Source organism: Sciurus carolinensis, chromosome 9 (genome assembly GCF_902686445.1).
Source record: "Sciurus carolinensis chromosome 9, mSciCar1.2, whole genome shotgun sequence".
NCBI lineage: Eukaryota > Metazoa > Chordata > Mammalia > Rodentia > Sciuridae > Sciurus > Sciurus carolinensis.
The window spans coordinates 13,395,143-13,417,694 of NC_062221.1; the positions used below are offsets into that span (position 1 = coordinate 13,395,143).

At 41.6% G+C, this 22,552-nt stretch overlaps 1 protein-coding gene across 1 annotated transcript in view; it reads left to right on the forward strand.

Moving 5' to 3' along the window:
• Positions 1–3,177: 3,177 nt before the first annotated feature.
• The window catches only part of Slc9a9 (solute carrier family 9 member A9), a 547,508-nt gene continuing 528,133 nt past the window's right edge, over positions 3,178–22,552 (forward strand). The window contains exon 1 of the mRNA XM_047564064.1: positions 3,178–3,483. Within this exon, the coding sequence (XP_047420020.1) occupies positions 3,309–3,483 (175 nt within the window). The 5' untranslated portion in view covers positions 3,178–3,308. The remainder of the gene's footprint in view (positions 3,484–22,552) is intronic.

Sequence of the window (22,552 nt, forward strand, 5' to 3'; positions counted from 1 at the left end):
AGACCTTAGAAGATGGCAAGATCTCCTATGTTCTTGGATAGGCAGAATTTACATTGTTAAAATGGCCATTCTACCAAAAGTGCTATACAGGTTTAATGTAATTCCTATTAAAATCCCAATGACATTCTTCATAAAACTAGAAAAAGCAATCATAGAATTCATTTGGAAAAATAAGAGACCCAAATAGCTAAAGCAATCCTTAGTGGGAAGAGTCAAACAGGAGGTATCACAACACCAAACCTTAAATTATACTACACGGCCATAGTAACAAAAATGGCATGGTGTTGGCATGATATGTAGACCAATGGTACAGAATAGAAGGTCCAGAGACAAACGCACATAAATACAGTTATCTCAGGCTAGACAAAGGCGCCCAAAACATACAGGACCTTAAGTTTTATTTGATATTCTTCCTTGTGTGAATATCTCTCTGAGAATCTCATAAAGAAGAATTATTATGGACAGTATGGGACTTAGGAATTTGGAGGATTAGGGTGATAAGTGTCCCTGTTTCCCTGGGACTGAAGGGATTCCTGGAATATAGAACTTTCAGTGCTAAACGCAGAAAAATCCTTGACGAGCCAGAATGAGTTCATCACCCTCGCTGAAATGCCATCTTAAGGCCATTAAACCTCACACATAATTGTAATTTCTACTGGCTGTGCCACCTTGGATATGCTATTAACCTTATCTGAACCTTAAACTTCTCATCTGTGGGAGGGTTTTTAAATATTAAATTAGACTCAATTTACTTCCCCAGCATATTTTCTGGTTCTCAGTAGATGCTCCACTGTGAAGCGTTTCTACTTCATTATCTTACTGTTATTGGTCAACAGAATAAAAACAACATTCTGAGAAGAAAGTACAACATGGGAGGAGCCCAGTTATTTTTTTGAGTGAAAGAATAAAAGAACTTTCCTGGGCTGGGGCTATAGCTCAGTTCACAGAGTGCTTGCATGTCAAGCACAAGGCCCTGGGTTCAATCCCTAGCACCACAGGGGAAAAAAAGAAAGAAAGAAAGAAAGAAAGAAAGAAAGAAAGAAAGAAAGAAAGAAAGAAAGAAAGAAAGAAAGAAAGAAAGAGAGAAATAAAGAAAGAACTTTCCTGAGCTCTCCCTTCTCAGCTTTCTACCCCAGTGTTAAGCAGGATCAGAATTGGGAAATAGAATAGTGAATGGATCCCTTTCCTGGGGGAAAAAAAAACAAAAAACAAAAAACAGAAGCCACACATTCAAATACATGCAGGGGCCACACGGAGACCAAGAGTGAGTGAAAAGGGATACATGTACTGGAGGGAGCTGGTTGTTCATGGAACAGATGACCCCTCGTCCCTACCTAATGAGGGTGGCCACCTGAGGAGGGCCCAGAATGTCTCTTCTTACAGGTTCTTTCACGAGAAGCCATATGTGAGATTTTTATGTGAAATACACTAATTTCAATATGTTGACATCAAACTTTTAAAAATGCTGTATACACCAATCAAAATATTCCAGGGGAATATTTTAATCTTCTTGCAGATTCTCTGTAGGGGGTAGGAGAGTGAAATGGGAAAGTTTATTTTACTCAGATTTTTTTTTTGCAAAATTGCAATGAAAGAGAATCAAAATAATTTAATGATTAAACAAGGAAAGAAATAAACAAAAGGACAGGAAGTTCCCAGGTTTTGCATGTGCATTATCTTGTAGATCTTGTAGCAATTCAAGACTCAACCTGTGGGGTTGCGAAATTATAAAGGTGGAACCTGCTAGCAAGCTCCATGAGACACTTGCAAGAATTAGCTGACAGGTTTCAAAACAGTTTGAATATTAGTCATCGCAGAAGTGCCTGCCAAAAAGGGTAGTGTGTCAGGAGCACATCTGTGGTGCTCATAAATACCCCCTGCAGAGCTCAACCCAAAGAGGAAGTCAGCCTCCACGTTGCATAAGGCTAAGAAGCTGAAGCAGCAGAGTTTTATGCTAAGTGGTTGATAAACTTTCTGAGGGCGGAACTGTTCATTAGGAGGTAGTCAGCTCCAGCGCTGTTACGTGTTTGTCCTCTACCTCTTGGTGACAGTAATCTGTTCTGGGTGTATTTGGGCTCTGCCTACTCAATGAATCACATTGTATAAACCAAATGCTAATTGTATCAAAATGCAAATCCTGATGATTGATACTCCTATGTTACCATGATGTGGTGAAATGATGAAAAACCAGGCTTAACCCCAGGATACACCTAATTGCATTACATAATCCATTTTAAAGGTAAGCAGGTCATCACATTTGCTAAAAGCGCAGTAGAGACCATGGTGGGTATTATTGTCTTGAATTGCTGCATTTCAAAAAGCATGAAAATATCAAATCAACCAGAACCAGCCTGCCAAATGGAGCATGGTCTGAAGAAACATCACCATGAAGGCTCTTGCGATTCTGGAACCTTCAACGCTGGGGCAGGAACTTGTCTGGGAGCCAGGACAGAGGAGGTTGTCATCAGCCAGATTTCTGGGGGTCCTGGAGGTGAGGGCCAGGCGCCTAACATTGAAGGAGAAACCTATCCATGAATGATACAGTTTTGCTTTTTCCTCTCCCTCTCTCTCTTTTTTTTTTTTTTTTTTTTTTTTTGATTAAACATGGTCAAACAGCAAAGCTAGAGACGAGGATAGAATTTTATTTTTGACTGTGCTTTCATTTTTCTTGCTAAAACAATTGATTTGAGTTTAAATGCTGCTGTGACTACCAAGTATAGGACACCAAAGAGTTGTGTACTAAATTCATGCTTCTCAACTCTAAAAAAAAGTTCTGTAAAAGGTCATCTCTCAGCTGCCCACCCTCACCACATTGGCAGGTTCTGAGGGCAGAGGAAAGACCTCACACGTGGGTAAGGTTAAGAGCCCCTAATTGCCTCTCTGAACCTGGAAACGGTTGCTGATGTAAGGTGAACTTTTTTATTATTAATCAACAATTCGCCAGATTCTCAGCTTAAGCAAACTTGTTTGAAACCAGAAGACGGTGACTCAAGCAACTCAGAATTGCTGCTTGCAGATTGCCCACTCTGAAAGACCTTTTCCATGGAATGAATCATTTAAAGACAGTAGGAGTCATGATGAAACCACGCTCTGGAGTTTGAAAAGAGACGAGGCTGCTTTAAGAGAGAAACAGGAAGTTGTAACTAGAAGCCATCTGAATATTAAGCCAGGGCAGAATGCTTGTAAAGTCGCAAGTGAAGTAGCAGTGTTTATTCTGCAGTTCTCAGGCAGCCAGGCTGTCTTAGGCAGATCTTGATAAACTAGCCTGATCCAGGTTTTTATCTCAGGAATCCCAACAGGACTGGAGGATGGAGGGGCAGCCCAGGTTTCTGTCTGAGAAGGATGAGTATCAGTTTCAACATCAGGGAGCGGTCGAGCTGCTTGTCTTTAATTTTTTGCTCATCCTTACCATTCTGACAATCTGGTTATTTAAAAATCATCGATTCCGCTTCTTGCATGAAACTGGAGGAGCGATGGTGTACGGTGAGTGTATAAATGGTGGGATTGATGGGAAACTTGTTGCTTGGGCGTAATTAGAGACTCGTGCTCAGATGGCAAAGTACCGCAACTGGAGAAAACGTGCTGATTGAAATGTCATTAACTTGATGAAGGGTGCTGCAGCCCAGTGACTGCTAAGCTCTTTCCAGATGAGCTGCCGAAATTTGCCTTGTCAGAGGAGCAAATGGCATTGTCACGTTCTTGGGGAGCACATAATGCCAGTCTGTTGACAGCCGCGGGTCCCTCGTCATGTGGGGAGGCAGACCAGGCTGTTTGTTTCTGTCATGATGTTGGGAAGTGATGGTCCTGCGATCACAAGAGCAGCCTTCAGGCACCAGCCCTGGGAGCCTATGTGAAGTTCTAGAAAGAACTTCATGGAAAACTATAAGGAGTCAGCCCTCTCCTGTCAACTTCTTTCAAGAAGAAATCTTGCAGAAACAGGTCCACCCCTCCTATGGGAATAATTGTACCTACATCCCTTCTGATGAGTTGCAGGATGCTTTATTTTCTTATAGTAGAAAGTGTTATCAATACGCCAGGGTTTCCTTAGGCAGTACTATCCATTCATTAGCCTGATTTCAGACGTTCTAATTCGAACTTATCATTCGTAGTAGTATTTGCCATGTGTCTTTTTCTCTTTATATTTTCGAAAGTCAAAGTGTCAAAAAGCGTTTGTTGAAAGTTTCAAACTCCCCAAATCCTGCTCTTTTTGTGCAGTTCACCATATCATCCCTTCAGGAAGTTTAATAAAATATGGCAGCGATTAGCCAGGTGGTACTATCATCTTGTAAAGTAAGATGCAGGACACGAGTGGTTTTTAAACGGATGTCCCTGATTGACTTGTTGACTGTGCCAGTCCTGCCTCAGCCTAATAACTGGCAGAACTCTGAGCACAATGGAAACAGGTAAGCCATTGCTATAATTCATAAAAAAAAAAAAAAGAACATACCTTTTGAGCTTCCCTCATTCTGGAATTTTTAAAGCCTTTGTGTCCCTGAGGTCTGGGGAACAAAGTAAATGCACATTTGATATGCTTCCCATGTGATGTTGAGGTCAACAATGTGGAGTGTGATCTGAGAACCTAAGAAATCCTGTGCCTTAACGGGAGCCCACTGGGAGATACTTGAGTGATAAGGCAGAAGTTCTAGGCCAAGCAGCCTAATTTCTTTTCAGGAGGTCAGTGTGCTGATCTATTTAGAGCACCTTCAATAGCTTTGTATTGAGGGTCTTGAAACACACAATAAAACCCTCATATGAAGGAGGGGGGTCATAATCAGAAGAGAAATAACCCAAGAGAAGGGAGGTGATGCTTGTCAGAGGTGAAGCCCTGGACTCTGCATTAGCCCTTCTCCATCATCAGTGGACCAGAATCTTTCTGTCTTGATTAATAAATAATTGACAAGGGTATAGGATGGAATCTGAGAAGCCCGAAACAAGTGTGGCATCATGTCAGAGGGCTATAGATACCTTAGCAAACACACAGATTTAAGATTATCCACCTTTATTAGATGGAAAGAGTTCTTCAAAACCCAAATTTGCCAAAACCCTGACTCATTTTTCAATTTCAGCTTATCTGTGGTAGATAGGTAGGTAGGTAAAATTGATTAAATTTCTGATTAAATTTTGGTGACTTACTAGAATTCAGACATATTTTGTAATCATAACACATAAAGTGAACTTGGAAAATTCCAGATTGCCTTTCATCCTCAAGAACTCCATAAGATATTTTAAAACTATAAAATATGAGTGCACTGTGCATTATTGTTGAGAGAGCATTTCTTTAAGTTGCTATTCTTAAAGCAGTTTAGGCTTAAAGACTATAAATGTGGAATTAAGTTGGGCTATCTAATTTCTGTCTTTCATGAACTTTTTTATGTGAAAGCTGTTGAAATCAAGTTCTGAACCAGTGCAATATAAAAATATTATAAAAATTAGGAATATATATACATATGTGTTCATATATGTACATATATTCCATGAATCAGATTTTGAGTATCTTTGAGTTATCTGGAACTACATAAATCAATGAAAAAAATGTTATCTTAGTGTTGCTTAATTTTTATTGTTTGAATCATAACTGTGGGAATTTAAGGGGATCTTCTTCAGCTCCTTCATTTTTCAAAGGTAGATACTGAATCTCAGCATAGTGAAGTCACTTCCCCAAACCAAATAGCCACTCATGGTGGACTCAGAATGTGTTAATAAAAAAGGTTCATTTTCATTGTGCAGCACAGTCTCTGCATACTGTCCCTATGGATGGCATTGGTGACTTCTTGTATGTCGTCTTCAGGGGTGATCTAAATGTTATATCTGAAGTGTTCATTAGGGACTTTCTGTCGGTGATATAATAAAATAGTCTGAAACTACATACAACAGAGGAAGAAGAGGAAGTCTAATACACACTTTTGTACTCATGAGGGGACAGGAGATGCCAAGTGACTTAAATTGCCCAGTTTTGTAAATGAACTTGGAATTCATAGATGAGGAAGAAGCCTTAGAGAACATAAGCCCCACATCCTCCTTTTGCAGACATGGAAATAAAGACTCGGAGGGGTGAAGGTCATGTCATTACTTAGCTGCTGAGCTGGACGTCCACCCATATCTCTTTACTAAAAGATGCTGAGAACCTTAAGAACATGTGCATTCTTCTACTGACCTTCTAGGAGGGAGGATGTGTCTCTGCCATCCAGATGCTTCCTCCTGCTGTTTACCCTCTCAAGATTGGTCACATAGGTCCTCTTTTCCAGGAGTTCCCCAGCCCCCCCCCCCAGCCCCCCGCAAAAAAAAATGAAATTTCGGTGTAAAACTCTACATATCTCTTTTTCCATCTGAGGATGGAACGCTTGCTTTTTGCAGAAGTTCTGCTGAGGGCATGTGGATAACCAATGAGAAAGAAAGAAAGCCAACTACATTTGCAAGTTGGGCTTTTAAATTTCCCTTTTCAAGAAGATGACATTTAAGAGAAGACTGTGACTCACTGTCTCTGCCATGCAGACTTGTAATGCAGCATGGGGGGTGTTGGGGTCCTGCTCCTGGCGCTTATCCAGAGCTTCCCTAATGGCTGCCTGACTTCTGGGGGGGGCTGTCTTTGCTCTCATCCACTCTTGGTATATTGTGTTGTTTGCCCCATGTCAAAAAACAGAAGTATTTTCCCAAAGCACCAAATTTCCCGTAATCTCTCTGCCCAGCCCACCATCTGCTCTTCCCCTGGCATTCAGCTGACATGTGTCAAATGTCCTTTAGAGGACTTCACAGATGTTGATATATTTAACCAGTATGGTTGGGAATCCAGTTTAAAAATTCCAGGGATCAAAGACTTAGAAAATGAGCAGTTAGAGAAAAATGATGGGAAAAGTGACCACGCAGAAGGTGCTCTTTTACAGTTATTGTTAAAAACAACTTTTAAGTTGTTAACTTTAAAATATCTCATGAAAGGTAGAACAAAGAAAAAAGGTGCATGGTGATTAACTTGTCTCTGAGTTGATTGGAAATAAATTTGATAGTCCAAATACAGGTAATGACTTATATAAAAAATAGCTTTTCTCTCATTATAGAATGCTTTTAAAAATTAGTGGCAGCTTTATTTTTTGCTTCACCAGGGATACTAATGGGTACTTGTTTCTCCTGAAATTCCATGGCACTTACTATTTCAAAATTGAAGGGATAGATTCCATAACTGGTTTAAAATATAACCCATAGTGATATTCATTTAAACTGGACTAAAAGCCTGAATGAGTATTAATGGTCAAAATATTGATTGACAGCAGCTGGTGCACTTAGCACTGTTCACTTAGGGCTCATATCCCTGCTTCATGTTCATCAAAGAAAAATTGCTCCTTGCTCCCTGATAGCATTAAGCATTGCATTATATTTCACTGGGGACTGCCACACTTTTCTAATGCTGTGTATTTGAGGGTTGGGATCTGAGCTAGGGACTAAGCTACTTAAATGTCTTAGAATTCTGCCTTTGGCTTCAGGGTCTGGCTGCATAAGAGACCATCTGAATTCTTGCAGAAATTTTGCTCACAGTTTACTGGGCACAAAGGAAATTTCAAGCCACAAAGTTTAGATTTTGGATTCATTCAACTATGCCATGCTGAAGCGTTGTCTGACCCTTTTAAGAGAATGCTTAAGTAAAGCTTAATAGGGCCAATTTGATTTACTCCACAGCACATTTTTTCAAAGTTTAAAGAAAATACAGTGAATCATCAGGGTTATATAAGCTATCTTCCTGAAACATCTTCTACAGGCATTAATTTCATGCTCGCTCTCCTCAGAGGCTCCTTGGGATAAAATTGGATTGTTGGGCATGATGTGTCTCCACCATACTGATCCAATTTACCAGCCTCCAGCTTGGCCCGCACCTGACTTCCAGGCCCACAGGAAATGTTGACTACACTTTACTCCCTTCCCCCAGCTTGGAAGGTCCTTCTGAGACTCTTCACTCTTCAGACATGGCATGCTCTGTGGAGAAAGCACTGGTGCACTCTTTGAGATCTGAGGGTTTTTAACTGCAATGATATTTTTCTCAATAATTGTCAGATGTATTACTTTGGGCAAGCGACATAACTTCTGACCTTAATTTTCTCATCCATAAAATGGAGAGAAAACGATCAACACCACTAAGATTCCAAAGTCCTTCAAAACTCAGGCCAAGACCGACATCACGCATCTCCCTCTTTCCACTGCCCCAACCCAAACCAGCAGCTTGCTTCCCAGAGCCTAGTAACCAATGATATCCACTTCTTTCTCCTGGACAGAATTTTCTTTAGCATTATTCCATCAGTTCTTCAAGGCCTGATCTGATTTTCAGGTGAGTGCTCAGTTAGTCCTGTGGAATTCCTGTCAGGAAGGCGAGGAGAATGTTCTACCCTCAGCAGGAACAGTGAGGGATGCCTTACTTATAAAAGCCAGAGTCCTGCTCTCCCTTTTGGTGATAAGAACTGATTTTAGGAGCTTCACACATCTGGACAGGGTTTTCCACTGGTTTTAGTTTGGCTGTAGAGTTTTTGCCAAATTAAGGATGAAATAGTGGAAGCACTGAAGGCATTTTTTTTTTTTCTCTGTAGGTTTCCCAAAGTTGATTTTTAATAAAAAGAACCTCTGTATTCTAACTAAATAAATCACCTGTCTTTCTGAGATTCTGACTCTCAAAGTTGCTGCAGAGGAAGCTTTGCTACCGACTGTTCTGGTGACTCTAGGGTTCACCTCCCAGGCTGGAAAGGCACTGAAGACCCACAACAAGAAAATGAATTTGCAATTCAAATTGTCCATGTGGACACTATCTGTAATCGAAATGAAATTAAAGTTATGTGGTTAATGGTGCAGCAACAGGGAGAACTAACATGCTTCTCCAACACCTATTATACCACAAAATTGATAGATTCTGATGAGGATACTAATGCAATTAGCATTTATGAGCTAAACTATGCTGTTGTAAGTATTTTACATACATTAACTCATTTAATCCTCACAATTACCACTGTTTCCACGTTTCTTGTTGGTGCATTACAGTTGTGCATACTGGTGGAATTTGTTGTATTCGCACATGCACACAATTTAGCAATATAATTTGACTGATATCTTTCCCCAGTATGGTTCCTTCCCCTCTCCATCCCGCTCTGGATCCCTTTCGTCTATGCTACTGATCTCCCTTTGGTTTTCATGAAATCCCCCACCCCACCCCCGCCACCTCTCTTTACCTTTTCCTCTCTGACTTCCACCTGAGAGAAGGCATAGGACCCTTGATCTTCTGAGTTTGGCCTATTTCACAAAAAGTAACACTCTCTAGTTCCACTTATTTTCCTGCAAATGACATAATTTCAATTTTCTTTTCTTTTCTTTTTTTTTTTTTTTTTGGTACCAGGAATCGAAACCAGGGGTGCTCAACCACTGAGCCACATCCCCAGTCCTTTTTTATATATTATTTAGAAAGAGGGTCTCACTGAGTTACTTAGGGCCTCGCTAAGTTGCTGAGGCTGGCTTTGAACTTGTGATCTTCCTGCCTCAGCCTCCTGAGCTGCTGTGATTACAACAGGACCTGTCGATTTCATTTTTCTTTATGGCTGAATTAAACTCCATTGTATATATATGCACCACATTTCCTTGATCCATTTATCTATAGACACCTATTGACATATTCATAGTTTGGCTATTGTGAATTATGCTGCTAGAAACATGGGTATGCATGTATCACTGTAGGATAATGACTGTAATTCTTTAGGATAAACACCAGGAAGTGGCAAAGCTGGGTCATATGATGGTGCTTTCTGGTCTTTTGAGGAAACTCCATCCTAATTTCCATAGTGGTTGTGCTAATTTACATCCCCACCAATAGTGTAAAAGTGTTCCTTTTCCCCCATATCCTATCCTTCCCAGAATGTTATCATTTATATTCTTGATGACTGCCATTCTGATTGTTGTGAGACAAAATCTCAGTGTAGTTTTGATTTGCATTTCCCTAATTGCTAATGATGTTGAACAATTTTTTAAATTTATTTGTTGGCCATTTTTATGTCTTCCTTTTGTGAAGTATCTGTTTAATTAATTTGCCCATTTAAACTGGGGTTTTTTTGGTGTTAAGTTTTTTGAGTCCTTTATGTGTTCTAGATATTAATTCTCTGTCAGAAGAATTGCTAACAAAGATTTGTCTCCCATTCTGTGGGTTCTTTCTTCATGTTCTTAATTGTTTGCTTTGCTGTACAGAAGCTTTTTAATTTGATGTCTTCCCATATATTAACCCTTGACCTTATTGCCTGAGCTTCAGGGGTGTTATTGAGAAAGTCACTGCCTGTGCCTATGGGCTAGAGTACAACAGACATTTTTTTTAAGATAGGGAAACTGAGGCACCAGAAAATTAAGTAACTTTCTCAAAGTCACACATGTACTAAATACCAGGGCTAGGATTTCTACCTTGGTAGTTTGGTTCCACGTGACCACTTGAGATCACAAAGCTGAGAGAGAGAGAGAGAGAGAGAGAGAGAGAGAGAGAGAGAGAGAGAGAGAGAGAGAGAGAAAACATGTGAAAGAGGAGTATTATCATTTTCGTGTCACAGACGAGGAGAGTGGCCCTTAAAGACATACGTCACTGGTGACCAATGGGGCTGTGCTCCAATCTCAGAGCTATAAAACCCATGTTCTCTCCCCTATTTTACACATTTAACCCTCAAATCATTGCTGTTATTTAATAAATGTCTATTCCATGTCAGGCAATGGTGCCTTAGGACGTTTACAGAAAAAATAGAGAGAAATGGAAACTTGAAAAATTGGCAGGTTGGCCAAGGCTGCCCAGGGTAATTGCAAGTGAGTGATCTCACAGGTTGGCCACTGTGGTTCCTCCTCCATCTGGTCACAGAGTCGGGGGTGGGGTGTTTGGGTGGCTTAGTGAAGTTTCTCTTTACCTGGAAGCCGCAGGGATGTTACATGGTGTAGCCAAAGGCCCCGCGTGGGAAACCCCAGGAGCAGGGCTACAGAAGCCCGGGCTAAGACACCCCCCGGGTAGTGGTGAGGCTGCCTGGAACTGTTTGCCACCACCAGGGAAGGCGGTGTCCCCAGTTCATGGTCGTGCAGGTTTTAAAGACCTGCTGTGAAAGAATGGGCGTGGCGGGTACTGAAGATAGTTTGAGAAGGGACATTGGATCCACGTGAAGCATGCCAAATGGGCTTTCAACGTGTGCTAGTTTGACCGAGTTGAAGTTCTGGAAGAGACTGAAAGCAGGATCATGAGTTATGTCTCAGGGATCCCAAAACTTGGACCCCTGTGTGCAGGAGGACAAGGCGGTGCGGATTTCGATGGAGTTCCAAGACTGCAGCAGTAACCATGGGGGCAGGAACCATTGTCCCATAGGACAGTACTTCCCTGGGTGTGGCTCCTGGTCTGTCAGATTCATGTCACCTGAAGTCTCATTAGAAAGGCGAATACGTGGGCCTGGAGCTGGACAAACTGACCCAGAGACCCTGGGGGTGCACCTGGTAGTCTGCACCTGAACACACCCAGGTGGTTCTGATGCACTGAGGTTGAGAGCGACTCACTTGGTGGTTTCTGTTTCTCCTGTCTTTGTTACTCTTCTGTGGTGAAGGGGTGTCTGGGAGGTCATCTCCCCACACTGGAGAGTCCCCATTTCACTGTGCAACACTGTAATGTCTCCACAACTGTTGCATGTAAATCTTATGAAGTAAGAAGCCATTCATTTAGTCAGTATGAACCTAGTTAGGTATTTCTACCTCTCCTGTCAACTCTCAAAGATGGTTTTCAGGAAGGGTGTTAGCTTATGAATAAATTGGTGGCTGAGACAGCTTCTCCAGAAAAGTTATCTACCATAGCATGTGAGAAATCCCCCCCAAAAGTATGGATGTTGTGTGTATTCAACTTACACAAGTATGTTGAATGTGTGTGTACATGTCTGGTGTGTGTGTGTGTGTGTGTGTGTGTGTGTGGCATCTGGTGTGCACAGGGTGGGAGGTGAATATGAGACACCTACCTTGGAGAGGTGGTTGGAACTTTCTGGTGTTTCTCACACGACTGGGTTCCATCAGAAGACAGAGCTTTGAAGGAGAAATGGCCTCATAGACCACTTTCCTCCTTGGTGCCTAATGAGGCATCTTTCTGGCAGGTGCCACAGACCTATTCTAAAATCATTATGGGATTTTTTTTTTTTTTGCCACCAAAGCAGGTCCATAGTGAGCCAGCACACAGTAATAAATTCTGTGTCCCTCTCAGCAACACCCACGCTTTCTTTTAATCCTTTGAATTTAGGTTGGTAGGAGGGCAGACAAAGAACAAAGGCCCTAAACAGCCAGAAGGCATTGTGTATTTTTAGTGTTGGTTGCAACCCTGACTAATCTCAGGGTAAAACGAAGCAGCTCCAAAGGAAAATGTCAGGAAACACATTCAGACATCTGAGATTCAATCCTGTTATCTTTTATTTTATGTTTTTGGTATTGGGGATTGAACCCGGGGTGCTTAGCCACGGAACCACATCCCCAGTCCTTTTATTTTTTTTGTTTTGAGACAGGGTCTTGCTAAGTTGCTTAGGGCCTCGCTGAGTTGCTGAGGCCAGCCTTGAACTTTTGGTTCTCCTGCCTCAGCCTCCCCAGCTGCAGGGATTACAGGAATGAGCCACCCTGCCCAGCATCCTGTCATCTTTTAAAATGATATTCGAAAAAAGACTTTGACAAGATGGGAAGAGGATGGATCAATATCAAATAGAAAGTTAAAAATTTTGGAGAGACAATGAAAAGCTGACCTTTGTTAATATTATCTTATGCAGCATTACATGTCCAGTGGTCGACTTTCTTGGGTAATTTGTCACGCCTTGCTTACTGCGTGGCCACATGTGAATCCCTAGTTCATTTTTTAAAATACAAATGACTGAAATCAGAGCATCACAGATCAACTGCCTTGAAGACTCTCCCCTGTGGAAAGTCCCCTGATGGTGAAGAACACCGAGTTTTGTTTTATTCCTTTTATCTTGAAATTCCGCTCCCATGTTGGGAATCGCCCTAAACCCGTATCCCCAGGTACCTCAATTCTCTTTGCTCCCTAAATATTTGTGTCAGATGCTGTTTCCTCTGCTCCAAGACAGAGCCGACCAGCTCCCGACAAGGAGCCACTCAGTTCTTCTTGGGGACCTTCTCGCCAACCACCTGGGCACTCTCCACTCCTGGGCTGTGTAGCGGCCCTTTTCCCAGCTGCCCTGGGCAACCAGCCAGCCTGCCTGATGTCCTGGTTAGCACTGCGCCTGGGGACCTCTGAGGGCTCCTTCACGCCCTCTCTCTGCCCAGTGAACTCTTGAACATTCCTAAGAACATCCTCCGGGAAGCTCTCCTACCACTCTGTAAGGTGCAGTGGGTCTTCCCTTTAGGGTTCCTTAGGACATTTTTCTTAAAAAAAAAAAAAAAAAAAAAAAAAAAAAAAAAAAGGAGCTTTTTTTGTCTATTAAGATGCAATTAGTTGCAAGTAACAGAAACACTGGCTCCTAGAGACTGATAATGACCTTTCTTATCTCCTGTAACTCAGAGAGGAGTTGACGTTGGGCCTACTTGATCGGCAGCCTCCTATTACCTGTTACCAACCAGGGCCCAGGTCCTTTCCTCTTCCCGGCCCTGCCACTCTCAGGGCTGACTTCAACCTCAGGCTGGCAGTGAGGGGGGTATGGCAGTCCCCATGTCCTCACCAGGCCCAGTGCCTTTCTGAGAAAGAAGAGAGCTCATCCTCCTGTCTCTCTCTTAGTATATCAGGACTTTTCTAAGAAGCCCCTGGCGGGATTCCCTTTGCTTCTCACAGACTGAAATGGGATCACATGCCCATTCCAGAACCAGTTCTCTGCAAGGGGCATGAGCGCAGCCCTGAAGCTGAGAGTCAGGTCAACTTACCTGAGCCCAGGTGTGGGGAGCCTAGACGGCTGAGACCTCAGGGTTTTACTGGGTAAAGGGAGGGGGGGTGCTGCCTAGCCATCAGTAGTGTCGATACACTTACCAGGTGGAAATATGATATTATGTCCTACTACATAGTTTTGGGATTCATTTTCCTGCTTAGGAAAGGGGCACTGACTCTTTTAATCTAGATTATTCTTGGGTGCCGCTCAATGGGTTCAGAGTAGAAGAGCAACAGAACTCAGTTCTCCGGGTCTTCACATGTAACTGCATTTGTGCGAGGCTCCTAACGTCTTCTGAAGCTCTGTAGCATTTGAACGCACACCTGTGCAATGGCCTAGCTCCCCGCATGTGCATGGGGGACCCTGTGCTCTGTGCAGCTGCAGGGAAGCACCACTCCTGGACAAAGAATCCAAAGGGAGGGATCTGGAGCTGGGCCGGGCCGTGCAGAGGGCACCCTGGAAAGAGAATGCACGCAGTCAGTGTTGACCAGAGTCGGAGAGGCCTTAACGCTCCTGTGTTTTAACCAGCAGTCCTCCATCTGTGAGCTGTTTTAGAAAAGAGAGTCTCCATCCGTTATGGTTTGGATATGCAGTATACTCCCCAAAGCTCATGTGATGGGTTAGCTGATGAAGAATGTCCAGAGATGAGATGATCAGATTAGGAAAGATATAATCTCCTTGGTGGGTTAATCCATCAAATGGATTCATAATTTAAATGGACTCTTGGGTGGTAACAGTAGGCTGGTTGGGCAAGGCTAGAGGAAGCAGGTCACTGGGAAATTATACTTTGTCCCTGACCTTGGAGATTATACTTTGTCCCTGGTTCCTCGTTGTCTCTTTCCCTCTCTCTCACTTCAGGCCCAGAGCAATGGCCAACCATGGACTGAACCTCTGAACCCATGAGCCCCCAATAAACTTTTTCTTCCTCTAAGTTGATCTTTTCAGGCATTTTTGTCACAGCAACGAAAAGCTTACCAACATACCATCTATGTTCCTGTCAAGGGGAACTGGTTAGAAAATGTAGGCTTATTATAAGGAGACTAGTGCACCTTATTCTCTGTGGAAATTAGGACCACAGGATTAGGAAGGAGGAAATGGGCTGGTAGGTTAAGATATTCTAATGTTTTAGGGGTCCCACAAATCCTAGAGCAAAGCTCTATGTCTGCATCTGAAAACAGAATGTAGGGAGTGGGAATATAGATGTACAGTGTGGATCATGAGGGGAGACCCAATCCAGGACACGGCTCATCCTCCAAATGTTCCTGGGTGCAGCAAGTACCCCGAGACTGTTTCCTCTTCCTTCCTCCCTCCCTCTTCCTGCTCTGATAAACATCATGGTATCAACTGCATGTTAGGCACCTGCTAGGTGACAGTTATATTGGACGCTCTTCAAGGACATGAACATGGTAGTATTTGTTGGGATGTCCTTAGTTGTAACACTTAAAAATGTTGGTAACTGATGCCACAAAGAATCCTTGTCTTCTTAACTCCAGAGGAATCTGGTGACTTGGAGAAAGTTCCGCTGTGATTCTGCCTAAGGTGTTTGTCTTCTCTAGAGGAGAGAAGAGTAGCTCAGGGCCCCAACGGTCTTATTGGATAGCAGGAAACAAAGCCAGGTCTGTGAAGCAACGCTGGACAACATACGTCCTTGTAAAATGGGCTCCTAACGTGTGTGGTTCAAGTCATAAGTGTGGAAAGAACTCGAATATGAGGGATCAGTGAGCAAGGCTCCATCAGAGCACGGGTTCCCACGGGGGAACCTTCTAGAATAGTGAATGCTTCGGGGATGCAGTCTATTGCCCAAGCTCCAGGGGAGGGAGGTCAGTGTTCCCTAGAGAGCAGGTTCACCGTGCTGCCACCCTCGGTGACTTGAAGGAGCTGGGGTAGCACCTGGACTGGAGAGTCTGCCCGGAGAAGTCAACGCCAGCAGCCAGTAAGGGGTGGTCTCAGGAGCGTCTTGCCTGTGGGGACCCCAACCTGGGGCCAGGGCTGTGTGCACACAGATTGAATAGGTACCGCTTTATGGGGCGCAGCCTGGCTCCTCTTCTCTCCCAGCAAGTTGGGTTCTGTTTTCCAGGTTTACCAATTATATTGGGGTTTGGGTTTGTGGCCATGGCAGCCTGTCTATCTGTCCTTCTGGGCAAAATGGATTGGTGCTTTCTCTGTCTGTATCTTTGAGTGGGCATCAAACAAGCCCTCCTCATTTAGAATCTTCTTCCTCTACACAGCAGGGGTGCACACGTGGGCCCCTGGCTAGTTAACAAGTGCGCTTTGGTGCTGAGGTTTCCACGGGCCCTTTCGACCCTCGGGGTTTGGGAACAAGTAGGGGTTTGGATCAACCAAGAAGCAGAGGTTGAAAGAGGATAGTTATCAAAAAAGATTCTGGAAAACTGTTTGAGAGGAAATGGGAGGGAGACTGAGGATGCAGTGACAGCTGTCATAGCTCTGTGCAGGCCCAGTGCTGGCGGAGATGGGGAAAGGAAAGGGCAGGGAATCCGTAGGTTGCATTTTAAAGAATGGTCTGGTGAGGCCTGTGGGGTGACCTTGAGCCTTGGATGTCCTTCACCGGATCCCGAGCTCCCTGCCTTAGAGTGCCGGCTGTGCACAGGCATCAGCAGGGAACGGGTGGGAGTCTCTGCGTGGATGTGGGTGGACTCTGGAGAACACTGGTGGACAGCACCGCTTGCAATAGAAGACCTGAGCGGTGCCTTTTTATGGCTATGGCGTCTGGTCGCTTCTGGCTCTAATCTGCCTCCTCTGTTTTACTTCCAAGGGCTCCTTCTTGAAGGCTGGAACCAGAGCTGGCCAGTGGGCCAGGCAGGGCCATTTCCATCTTGAGGCCTTGGGTGTATCTAGTCACACTAGGTACTAGGAACTTGCCCGATGACTTAGACTTGCTTTCCCTACTTGGGAAGTGACAGTGCACACTTCACGTTTACTTCTGGTGAGCTCGTCGAAAGCATTTTGCAAAACTAAGTGACACATCTATGGAGAGTTTCAAATGACCTTAATATAGGTTCTTTCCACGCAGAACCCCTGCAGATACCATCTGGTACTTCCTTTCCTCGTATCCCGCAGGAGGAGGAAAAGTGGTTGACAGTGTCACTCATGGTACCTGCTTAATAACTGTTAGGAAATGGGTGTTCAAAAGAGGTCTTCTAGTGCCGGCCATATAGCGCACCTCGTAGAGTGCCTGCCTCTCATGCTGGAGGCCCGGGTTCGAGTCCCCAGCACGGTGGGATTGTGGAAAGAATAAACAAAAGAGGTCTTCTTACTGGAGCACCTCAGCCACCTGGAGGGTGGGTGGTGGCCCTCCCTGCCCTCTCCTGACTGGTTATACTGTAACCATCTCACACTGTGCATAGCAAGGCAGCCACTGTCCTGTGGCAGATCTTTTGCTCAGGGAAGGCTAGGTGTCTTTTCTAGTCCACAGAGGTTAGGATACAGTGTTTCTTTCTTTTTTTATTTTTTATTTTTTTGATTTTTATGTGTTCTAATTAGTTGTACATGATTGTAGAATGCATTCATACATTTCGATAGATCATACATAAACAGAGTAGACAGTATTTCTAGCTGTTACAGGATGGGTCAAACACTGAAGCAGGAATAAATACGTAAGATAAAAATATCCTAAATGCATTCTACTGTCATGAACAACTAAGTAGAACAAATAAAAAAAATTAAAAAAATATTTTGGGAAGAAATTTGTTTTCATTCTTACTTCTCACTCTGATTTATTCTCCTCGTTGTTACCCAAGTGGGAGTTCTTACATGAAAATCTGATTATTTGTACTCTCCTGCCTAAAATTTTTCAATACTTCTGCTTTATCATTGGACTTCTTTTTTTTTTTTATTTTATTATAAACAAACGGGATACATGTTGTTTCTCTGTACATAGAGTAAAGGCATACCATTTGTGTAATCATAAATTTACATAGGGTAATGCTGTTTGATTCATTTAGTTATTTTTTTCCCTTCCCTCCCACCCCTCCCACCCCTCTTTTCCCTCTATACAGTCCTTCCTTCCTCCATTCTTGCCCCCCTCCCTAACCCTAACTCTAACCCTAACACTAACCCCTCCCACCCTCCATTATGTGTCATCATCCACTTATTAGCGATATCATTCGTCTTTTTTTTTGGAGATTGGCTTATCTCACTTAGCATGATATTCTCCAGTTTCATCCATTTGCCTGCAAATGCCATAATTTTATCATTCTTTATGGCTGAGTAATATTCCATTGTATATATATACCACAGTTTCTTTATCCATTCATCAATTGAAGGACATCTAGGTTGGTTCCACAATCTGGCTATTGTGAACTGAGCAGCTATGAACATTGATGTGGCTGTATCTCTGTAATATGCTAATTTTAAGTCCTTTGGGTATAGGCCAAGGAGTGGGATAGCTGGGTCAAATGGTGGTTCCAATCCAAGTTTTCTAAGGAGTCTCCACACTGCTTTCCAGAGTGGCTGCACTAATTTGCAGCCCCACCAGCAATGTATCAGTGTACCTTTTTCCCCACATCCTCGCCACCACCTGTTGTTGCTTGTATTCTTGATAATCGCCATTCTAATTGGGGTGAAATGGAATCTTAGGATGGTTTTGATTTGCATTTCTCTTATTACTAGAGATGTTGAACATTTTTCCATATGTTTGTTGATTGCTTGTAGATCTTCTTCTGTGAAGTGTCTATTCATTTCCTTAGCCCATTTGTCGATTAGATTATTTGCATTCTTGGTGTAGAGTTTTTTGCGTTCTTTATAGATTCTGGAGATTAGTTCTCTATCTGAAGTATGATTGGCAAAGATTTTCTCCCACTCTGTAGGCTCTTTCTTTGCATTGCTGATAGTTTCCTTTGCTGAGAGAAAGCTTTTTAGTTTGAATCTATCCCAGTTATTGATTCTTGCTTTTATTTCTTGTGCTATGGGAGTCCTGTTGAGGAAGTCTGGTCCTAAGCCGACATGTTGAAGCTCTGGACCTACTTTTTCTTCTATAAGATGCAGGATATCTGGTCTGATTCCGAGGTCCTTAATCCATTTTGACTTTAGTTTCGTGCATGGTGAGAGATATGGGTTTAGTTTCATTCTGTTGCATATGGATTTCCAATTCTCCCAGTACCATTTGTTGAAGAGGCTATCTTTTCTCCATTGCATATTTTTGGCCCCTTTGTCTAGTATGAAAAAATTGTATTTATTTGGGTTTGTGTCCGTGTCCTCTGTTCTGTACCATTGATCCACCTTTCTATTTTGGTACCAATACCATGGCGTTTTTGTTACTATTGCTTTGTAGTAGAGTTGAAGATCGGGTATTGCGATACCCCCTGCTTCACTCTTTCTACTGAGGATTGCTTTAGATATTCTGGGTTTTTTATTCTTCCAGATGAATTTCATAATTTCTTGCTCTATTTCTGTAAGGTACATCATTGGGATTTTAATTGGAATTGCATTGAATCTGTATAGCACTTTTGGTAGTATGGCCATTTTGACAATATTAATTCTTCCTATCCAAGAACATGGGAGATCTTTCCATCTTCTGAGGTTTTCTTTAATTTCTTTCTTTAGTATTCTGTAGTTCTCACTGTAGAGGTCTTTCACCTTTTTTGTGAGATTGATTCCCAAGTATTTTATTTTTTTTGATGCTATTGTGAATGGGGTAGTTTTCCTAATTTCTCTTTCTGAAGATTCATCACTTATGTATAAAAATGCCTTAGATTTATGTGCATTGATCTTATATCCCGCTACTTTACTGAATTCACTTATAAGATCTAAAAGTTTTCTGGTGGAATTTCCTGGTTCCTCTAAGTATATAATCATATCATCAGCAAACAGGGATAGTTTGAGTTCTTCTTTTCCTATTCGTATCCCTTTAATTTCTTTGGACTGTCTAATTGCTCTGGCTAGAGTTTCAAGGACGATATTGAAAAGAAGTTGTGAAAGAGGGCATCCCTGCCTTGTTCCAATTTCAAGGGGGAATGCTTTCAGTTTTTCACCATTTAGAATGATATTAGCCATGGGCTTAGCATAGATGGCCTTTACAATGTTAAGGAATGTTCCCACTATCAATATTTTTTCTAGTGTTTTGAGCATGAAGGGGTGCTGTATTTTATCAAATGCTTTTTCTGCATCTATTGAAATAATCATGTGATTCTTGACTTTAAGTCTATTGATATGGTGAATGACATTTATTGATTTCCTGATGTTGAACCAACCTTGCATCCCTGGGATGAAACCCACTTGATCATGGTGCACTATCTTTTTAATATGTTTTTGTATGCGATTTGCTAAAATTTTGTTGAGAATTTTTGCGTCGATGTTCATTAAGGATATTGGTCTGAAATTTTCTTTCCTCGATGTGTCTCTGTCTGGTTTAGGTAACAGGGTGATATTGGCTTCATAGAATGAGTTTGGGAGGGTTCCCTCCTCTTCTATTTTATGGAATACTTTGAGAAGTATTGGAATGAGCTCTTCTTTAAAGGTTTTGTAGCACTCGGCTGAGAACCCATCTGGTCCTGGACTTTTCTTTGTTGGTAGGCTTTTGATGACTTCATCTATTTCATTACTTGAAATTGGTCTATTTAAATTGTGTATGCCTTCCTCGTTCAGTTTAGGCAATTCATATGTCTCTAGAAACCTGTTGATGTCTTCGAAATTTTCGATTTTGTTGGAGTATAGATTTTCAAAATAGCTTCTAATTATGTTTTGTATTTCAGTCGTGTCTGTTGTGATATTTCCTTGTTCATTCTGAATTTTAGTAATTTGGGTTTTCTCTCGTCTTTTCTTTTTAGTGTGGCTAAAGGTTTATCAATTTTGTTTATTTTTTCAAAGAACCAACTATTTATTTTGTCAATTTTTTGTATTGTTTCTTTCGTTTCAATTTCGTTGATTTCAGCTCTCAGTTTAACTATTTCCTGTCTTCTACTACTTTTGGTGTTGGTCTGTTCTTCTTTTTCTAGGGCTTTGAGTTGTAGTGTTAGGTTGTTTATTTGTTGAGTTTTACTTCTTTTATTAAATGCACTCCATGAAATAAATTTTCCTCTAAGTACTGCTTTCATAGTGTCCCAGAGATTTTGATATGATGTTTCTTTGTTCTCATTTACCTCTAAGAATTTTTTAATTTCCTTCCTAATATCTTCTGTTATCCATTCATCATATAATAGCATATTGTTTAATCTCCAGGTGTTGGAGTAGTTTCTGTTTTTTACTCTTTCATTTATTTCTAACTTCAATCCATTATGATCTAATAGAATACAAGGTAGTGTCTCTATCTTCTTGTATTTGCTAACATTAGCTTTGTGGCATAATATATGGTCTATTTTAGAGAAGGATCCATGTGCTGCTGAGAAGAAAGTGTATTCGCTCTTGGTTGGATGGTATATTCTATAAATGTTAAGTCTAAATTATTGATTGTGTTATTGAGATCTATGGTTTCTTTATTCAATTTTTGTTTGGAAGATCTGTCCAGTGGTGAGAGAGGTGTGTTAAAATCACCTAGTATTATTGTGTTATGGTCTATTTGGTTTCTAAAATTGAGAAGGATTTGTTTGACATACATGGATGAGCCACTGTTTGGGGCATAGATGTTTATGATTGTTATATCTTGCTGATTTATGCTTCCCTTAAGCAGTATGAAATGTCCTTCTTTATCCCTTCTGACTAACTTTGGCTTGAAGTCCACATTATCTGAAATGAGGATGGATACTCCAGCTTTTTTGCTGAGTCCATGTGCATGGTATGTTTTTCCCCATCCTTTCACCTTTAGTCTATGGGTATCTCTTTCTATGAGGTGAGTCTCTTGCAGGCAACATATTGTTGGATCTTTCTTTTTAATCCAATCTGCCAGTCTATGTCTTTTGATTGATGAATTCAGGCCATTAACATTCAGGGTTATTATTGAGATATGATTTGTATTCCCGGTCATTTGGTTAATTTTTAAAATTTTATTTATTTATTTATTTTTTTGACACGACTTGGTTCCTCCTTTATTTGACAGTTCCTTTAGGATAATTCCTCCCTTTGCTGATTTGCTTCTTTGTGTTTTATCTCTTCCTCATGGAATATTTTGCTGAGAATGTTCTGTAATGCTGGCTTTCTTTTTGTAAATTCTTTTAGCTTTTGTTTATCATGGAATGATTTTATTTCATCATCAAATTTGAAGGTGAGTTTTGCTGGGTATAAGATTCTTGATTGGCATCCATTTTCTTTCAGAGCTTGAAAAATGTTGTTCCAGGCCCTTCTAGCTTTTAGGGTCTGGATTGAAAAATCTGCTGATATCTATATTGGTTTCCCCCTGAATGTAATTTGGTTCTTTTTTCTCATAGCCTTTAAAATTCTGTCTTTATTTTGTATTTTCGGTATTTTCATTATAATGTGCCTTGGTGTGGGTCTGTTGTAATTTTGTATATTTGGAGTCCTATAAGCCTCTTGAACTTGATTTTCCATTTCATTCTTCAGATTTGGGAAATTTTCTGATATTATTTCTTCAAATAGATTGTTCATTCCTTTGGTTTGTTTCTCTAAGCCTTCCTCAATCCCAATAATTCTCAAATTTGGCCTTTTCATGATATCCCATAGTTCTTGGAGATTCTGTTCATGATTTCTTACCATCTTCTCTGTTTGTTCCACTTTGTTTTCAAGGTTAAATATTTTGTCTTCAATATCTGAGGTTCTGTCTTCCAGGT